The sequence below is a fragment of the Lipotes vexillifer genome, unplaced genomic scaffold (assembly GCF_000442215.2).
Source record: "Lipotes vexillifer unplaced genomic scaffold, Lipotes_vexillifer_v1.1 scaffold37, whole genome shotgun sequence".
Lineage (NCBI taxonomy): Eukaryota > Metazoa > Chordata > Mammalia > Artiodactyla > Lipotidae > Lipotes > Lipotes vexillifer.
This window is the reverse complement of record NW_006791811.1, coordinates 2,598,598-2,605,808: the sequence shown is the minus strand read 5'-3', so window position 1 is coordinate 2,605,808 and position 7,211 is coordinate 2,598,598. Positions and strand designations below refer to the sequence as shown.

Here is a 7,211-nt window from a genome sequence, read left to right as displayed (position 1 = left end):
TTTTAAAACTTAAAAGTTTAAAGTGATTAGTGTGACAAATTTCCATTTACCTTACTTAGATTACTTTTTGTTTTTAAGTTAAAATTTAATACTGGTATAAAGGAAAAAAGAAAATAACCTATAATAAATTAAGCCAAAGAATTTTTGTTTCCTTTAATGAATCCTTCCAATATGCAGTCAAAGCCAATAATATATCACATGTGAATTAAATGCCACTAGGAATCATACTGTGGCATCTGCCTCCCCCTAAACATAATGCGAATCCATTGATTCTTCACCTGCAACTTTTGGATAGAGGGCAATGGATTCCTTTTCCAGTGAATTTCTAGATTCAAGAATTTCTCAAGGCCTATGCCTGGTAAAACCCATTTTAAACCTCCAAGTTGCCAGTAGTAATTGACTTCAGAGGATCTTCTAAGGAAATAAAATTGTATTCCTAAGCACACTGAAAATCCTTTAGCGTTTGCGCACTTTTCATACATGGGAGAATTGAGAGGGATGAGAAGACATGACGGGCCCTCTTTAGCCCCTCTCCAGAGGGTGACCGGCATCTGAAAGTGCTCAAGTGCCACATCAGATCAGAGATGCTAAAAAGAACCACTACCTCTGTTGAAAAATGATAATATTTTGTCAATCACTTAAAAGTGTGAGTTAAACTGAAGATTTATTTTAGATGCCTAATGTTGTTTTTTTCCCAGAAAGCTTTTTCTTGTCCTCTAAAATGGTTTCCATAACACGGAAGGGCTCTGGTTGGGGAAAGAGGTTGAAGGAATAAGGAATGAGGAGGGGCAGAAAGACGTGCAGGATCTCCATGATATAAAATCTGTTCTGCCTGTTGTCTTATATCTGCAAAAAGACTTCCTGGCTTACTGCCTTCACCTGGAAGACTGTTAATTCACAATATGTTACAATTTCCCAAGTTATTACATAAGAGATTGACTGCTTCTGGTTTTGACTACCTAGAGACAAAATTTTCTTCCAAACGTGCTATTAAAATATAACCAATGTTTTGTTTTACAATATGTCACTCAGTTATCTAATGACCAGCTCTCTGTGATGCATTACAGCTGAGAATGAAGGCCATCCCACTGGAGGGTGAGTCCCTGAGTGGACACTTGCTCCAGAGCAAATGCCTGAACCCGACCTGCTGTGTTTAGTATCCTCCAACCACTAAGCTTGGCCAATCTGAATAGCTTTAAAAGGCCATGACCACTTTCTACCCTTCACTTCTTATAATCATAGAATTTTTCCTTCTAGAAAGCAAAAATTATTACAGAGATTATCAGAGTGTCAGGTACAGCACATATAGGCATTTCAAAAGATTATAGTCAATTTAAAATGCTGAACAGATTCAAAATAGCTTTTCAAGACTGAATCTCTTGCATTTTAATGTTTATGTCAGACATTGCGATGTTAAAGATAAATTATCTGAACTTCTATTAGGTAGCAATGGTGCCAGAGAATGATGGGTAATTAGGCCATATGGTATATCCTGTGTCCACGGCCCATGCAATTTTTGCAGAATGCTGCACTATGTAAACTGCTACTGCAAAGCAGGCAATTATGGCACTGAATTTTCCATAAAATCCACCCAAATAAATCTTGCAGCCCTTCTCTTTGCAGATGAGCATCTTGCCTTTAAGAGGATGCAGTAGAAAAGAAACTTGCTAACAGTCTCTTTAGCAACAGCAGGAAGATTTCTTGTCTGAGACTCCGTAAGTTTTTCATTTCACTAGCTCTCCAACTCCTTTATTCATCCGACAAACACGTACTGAGCACCTCCTATGAGCCAGGCACTGTTTCAGGCTTGGGGGATACACTAAGAACAAAACACAGGAAAGTCCCTGCCCCATGGAGCTTACATTCTAGTAGGGGGAGACAGACAAGCACATAAATACATAATATCACAGGGTTCAGAATAGCTTAGAGACATCCTGTCTGAAATCTATTTACTGCATCTCCTCCTTTCGGGGCTGTGATGAGTGAAAGGAGAGGCCAGTAATGGACCAACGATGTCACTGGTCCTAAAGGGTAAACTTCAGTGAGTCCTTCAATTAACCTGGGTCTCAGTTTCCTCAGCTATAAAATGGGCAGAGGTTGGATTAAGTGCCTTTTTTTTTAAGAGAAAGGGCCCTTTCAAGAGCCAGTTTGTTGACTGTTCTACATTTTTAAAAAATTTTAAAAGAAAATATGAAAAAATCCTTAGGTATTCCACATACACTCAACACTTTAAATGCCAATCTAAACTTCATAAATAGCAAATGTCTTATTTACAACTGCTATAGAATGAAGTCATTTTACTATCTTCAAGCCACCATAAAAGCATATTCATTTCCATTGTTGGTTACATAGTTCCACCTCATTTGTAAAACCCTCCTGGGTGTGACACTGTCTCTCTCCTACTAACCTAGTTCACAGACTTTGTGCTCCTGTTTAACCTTTTCCACTGGACTATCAGTTCTAGGAAAATAGGGAGTGGGTCCTTACTCCTTTGGATGAGAGTCTGTCCAGGTAATCCATAGAGGTGTAATCATTGCACCTACACCATGTTTTATGGCCTCAGGCCCACTGGGAACCCACATTAGTTCTTTAGGTTGTAAGAATAGTTCTGCTTAATAAAATTAGAGCCATGGGGGGGCTTCCCTGGTGGTGCAGTGGTTGAGAGTCCGCCTGCCGATTCAGGGGACAGGGGTTCGTGTCCCGGTCCGGGAAGATCCCACATGCCGCGGAGCGGCATGGCCCGTGGGGCATGGCTGCTGAGCCTGTGCATCCGGAGCCTGTGCTCCGCAACGGGAGAGGCCACAACAGTGAGAGGCAGGCGTACCGCGAAAAAAAAAAAAAAATTAGAGCTATGGGGTACCAAAGGGTATGTACACTAACTTCCAAAAAGGAGAAATGGGTTTCCAGAACAATTCACAGACTAGGATAATGTGAATTAAAAAATAATCCTAACCTTTTTGGAACCATGGTGGAATGTTAATGTATATTTAATAACGCAAGTGAAGTTGTATGCATTTTGCAAACAATTTTTCTTAAAGAAGGTAACATAGCTGGCGAGCTGAATGTCAAATAAGGTTAGGTTCATACTCCTTGACTTGGCATGAGTTATGAAGCCCCTGATTCTCTTGAAAGACAAGCTGTATTCATTGGTTTGACTTTGAAATGTAGAAACTCAAATTTCAATCAATCCAGCAGCTAAGGATGACAGGAAATTTTACAGGACTGTAAGAAATCTTCTTTTCTTATCTGGATCAGATTCCCACCAAAAGGTTGAAGATTGCTGGAGGCTGCATGCTGTGTCTTTGAGTTTTATCCGTTGCTGTGTAATCAAATATCCTACACGTTTTCAAATCTGATAGGGTGGGCCCTATCAAAAGGACACATCTTGTCAATGCCTTTGGAGGCAAAGTGAAATCTCTGCCTTAATAACCGAATTTAATTTCTTCCTGTTGATCTGTGGTGTCAACATACATGCTGTCAATGTTGTCACAAGTGCCTAACATGGGCTGTTGTGTAGACTAAGGTCTGTCCTGTCCTTTCAGTCACTGGAAAGGAATAAGGACCACATCCTTGGCTGGGTGCACACGACTACTCCGGGGCCAGAAGGGCAGGGGCAGGAGCAACCCATGTAACCTTAAATAACCTTGAAGCAGCATCACAACATCTTCTAGCAATAGACAATACCTCAAACAGAGCCTGTATGGACTATGAGAGGAAGACAGGTCCAGCAGACATCAATTGCATAAGTGAGGGTCAGAGAAAAATAAGGAGGTTCAGACAACTTTTGGCAAAGTAGATCACAGTGACAGGTAAATTCTTTTTAGCAAAGAAAATGCAGTTTGGTATATACATCATGGAATTTTAGTATGTGTTTAAGCTGCTGGGTATATGCTACCTAAGAATACAGTCCTTTTTCCACAGAGATAGGCAGGAGGAATTATAAAGCCCTGCTGATTTTCACTGTCCTTATATCAGTATGACTACAGTCCTTCCCAGCCAACCCAAAGGGTCCAAGGGTTGGATACAAGAGGCACTGGGTCCGGCTATGGCTGTTAGGTCTCCAGAAAGTCACTGTGTGACATGTACTCTTCAGGGTGGAAGTCTTTGAGTTGCAAACAAGTATGACTCTTAAGTCCAAACCTCGGTGGGCACCATGGCTTCTTTGGTTCCAACAGAAGGCAGTAGGTTTTCTTCAGACAGGAAGTAAAAGGGGAATTGTACCAAGAACCCACGGATCTTTTTCAGTTCTTCCTCAGCTCTAATGGGATCTTCCTTTGCTAAAATGGGCTTGCTTATAAAGTATCTCAGCTGAATTAAATTGTGTACTTCATCATTGGGAAGGCACCGGAACACCTAATTAAATAGGAAACTGAGTGATAGGTTTAAAGGAAAGCGTATCCCCTTTACTGAAAATACTCATTCCGACGGACAAAACCTTTGTTTTATGAAACACATATTAATTAGTTTTATGTTACAGCGCAGACCTGATTGAAGGGTTGCTTCTTTTATTTGCTACAAAGAGAGTGCTAGATTTGCTTCCTTCAAAAAAAAAAAATCAACACAGATCCTATATCTGATCTACATAAATGATTGACCTCAGGATAAAGTCAAGCTAGTGGTAAGGAGTTTCATGGGTGATACCTTTCTTTTTGGATAATAATCACCCCTGAATTTCACTGGAGGTTCTGGTCTAAAAGGAAAATTGTGTATTATAGTTTCTCTAACTTTTTAATTTTGAAAAATGTTTATATCTGTACCTGTACTTAAAGCTATCAATTGTGCATGTATATTGCTAACTGAAAATAAGTTTCACACATCACAACACTTCACACCTCAATATTTCAGCATGTCTTTCTTAAGAATAAGGACATGTGCCTATATAACCACAATACAATTCCCACACCTCAGAAAATCAATTCTATGTTATTTAAGATATGGTCCATTTTCAGATTTATCCGATTATTCCCAAAATGTCTTCTATAGCTGTTATTCCTCCCAATCCAGGATCCAAACTAGGCTTTTAAAAATTACATTTGAAAAGACTCCATGCACACAACCTATTTGATCATGGCCTTGAGGTCTCAGTATGAAATAAGGCTATGTAGATAGTTGCCATGTTTCATTAGAAATGATGAATTTTCTGTGCCGAGGGGACTCTGGAAGTCAGAAGAAGACTGCACTCTCACCCAGTTTATAATAGATGGTCAGTGGAACTCAGCTTGAATATTTTCTATGATGGAATGCTGGCTACTTCACGATGTAACCTGTTTCAGTGTCGGGTGACTCAACTCTTGTACACTCTTTATCGTCACCAATGGATGGAACTTACCAGAAGATGCATTTAGCCTCCCTAACAAACGAAGTTGGTTTTAAAACACCTTTCCAAAATTAGAGCTGTCCAAATGGGGAAGTTTCTCATTATTAATAAGCTTCATCATTAGGATGGACACCATTTACTATATGTACTATGTGCTAAATACATTTAATAGACTGTTCTTTATTTAATAGACTGTTCTTTATCCTCACGACCACCTGGTGAATGTTCCTCCCAACTTATAGGAGAGGAAAGAAAGGAAGGCTCAGAACATCAAATTACTATACACATAGTTATATCACCAGCAACTGTGTGAGCTGGGCTGAACCCAAGTCTGACTCATTTTTTGATCCCATCTGCCTCTTTTCTCTTTGTCACTAGACATGTATAAAGGCTGGGTAACCACCTGCTAAGGATGCTTATGATGGGATTCTGGACTCTGAGACCAGAATGCCACTAAAGTCTCTTCTAAACAATAATCCACGCCTCTTTTTGACTCTGTTTTTTTAATGTCTACCAAAAAGTATTTTATTATACCTTGGAGGTGTATTGGTTTCTTACACTCATTAAGAATACACTGTGCCAATAATATGCAGAAATAATTATGTGCTTTTGTGATGTGATTCAATTAAAAAAGGAGCAGGATATGTGAACCTCACCTTATCATAAATTGTAGCATTTCGAGCTGCCGTTGAAACCCACACCTCCTTGAAGAATTTGTCACTCACTGGATCCTGAATGTCTTCACTAGGGTCAGAAAGATAGCCGAGGACAACCCTGAAATACAAGTGTCCTCCAAAATGAGTAAATGAGACAAAGCAGTTTGCTGCAGGCACTGTTTCTAATGGTACAGCAATTCAGACACTCAACCACAGAAGTCCTCTTTTTTTTAAGGAAATCAAAGGAAGCCATTAAGACTAAGTGTGTGTCTGTGTGTCTATATATAAAAAAGCCAAGTTGCAAAACAAAACAAAACAAAACAGAAAAGCCTAAGTTGTTATGATGTTTGAGACAGAGAAACACCTTCATTTTGCTCTAAGAGAGTTCTTGTAATTTGGCCTAAGAGGGTGAGAACCTTGGAGGATAGGATTAGTATTCAAAGCATGTGCCTTTCAACGTGCTGAGCCTTTCCAAAAACAATCTCAGTAAATCCTCAACAGCCTTATGAAGAAGCAGCTATTAAAAAAAAAAAAGTAAAAGAATAGTAAAAACAAAAGAAGCAAGTATTATTATTTTCCTTTAACTGAAAAGGGAACTAAGGGGACTTCCCTGGTGGCACAGTGGTTAAGACTCTGAGCTTCCAATGCAGGGGGCCCGGGTTCGATCCCTGGTCTGGGAACTAGATCCCATATGCATGCTGCAACTAAGAGTCCACATGCCACAACTAAGGAGCCCATGAGCCGCAACTAAGGAGCCCACCTGCTGCAACAAGACCCAGTGCAACCAAATAAATAAATAGATCAACAGGTTAAAAAAAAAAAAAGGGAACTAAGGCACAGAGAGGTCAAGTAACTCTTTCAAGGTCATACAGCTAGCAAACTGTATATCTGGGACTCCAACCAGGACCACCTGACTCCCAAACCTGTCCTCTTAACCAAGACTTGACTTTCCTTCCTCCCTCCCCACGCCTTCCTCCCTTCCTCCCTTCCTCCCTTCTTCCCTCCCTTGGGCCAAGAACTATGCTGAACTCTAGGGTACAGAAATGAATATGAAAGACACGGAGCCTCTCTGGGTGCAGTTATACTTGGTGGGTGAGATCAACAATGAATAAAGAATCACCCTCAAAAGGAATTAATTAAAATGTGGTAAATACCAGGTGTGCTTTAAGAGTGTGAGATGGGAGTAGTCGGGGAGGCTTTTCCCTTCCCTACCTGTTTGCCTAACCTTACCTACCATC

At 40.1% G+C, this 7,211-nt stretch overlaps 1 protein-coding gene across 2 annotated transcripts in view; it reads right to left on the bottom strand.

Moving 5' to 3' along the window:
- Positions 1 to 3,855: 3,855 nt before the first annotated feature.
- PLD1 (phospholipase D1) overlaps positions 3,856 to 7,211 on the bottom strand; it is a 119,132-nt gene continuing 115,776 nt past the window's right edge. The window contains exons 25-26 of one of the 2 annotated variants that reach the window (XM_007464713.1): positions 5,974 to 6,091; positions 3,856 to 4,353 (exon numbers count right to left, since the gene is read on the bottom strand). In XM_007464713.1, the coding sequence (XP_007464775.1) occupies positions 4,129 to 4,353; positions 5,974 to 6,091 (343 nt within the window). In that variant the 3' untranslated portion in view covers positions 3,856 to 4,128. The remainder of the gene's footprint in view (positions 4,354 to 5,973; positions 6,092 to 7,211) is intronic. The other variant, XM_007464714.1, reaches the window with a different exon arrangement.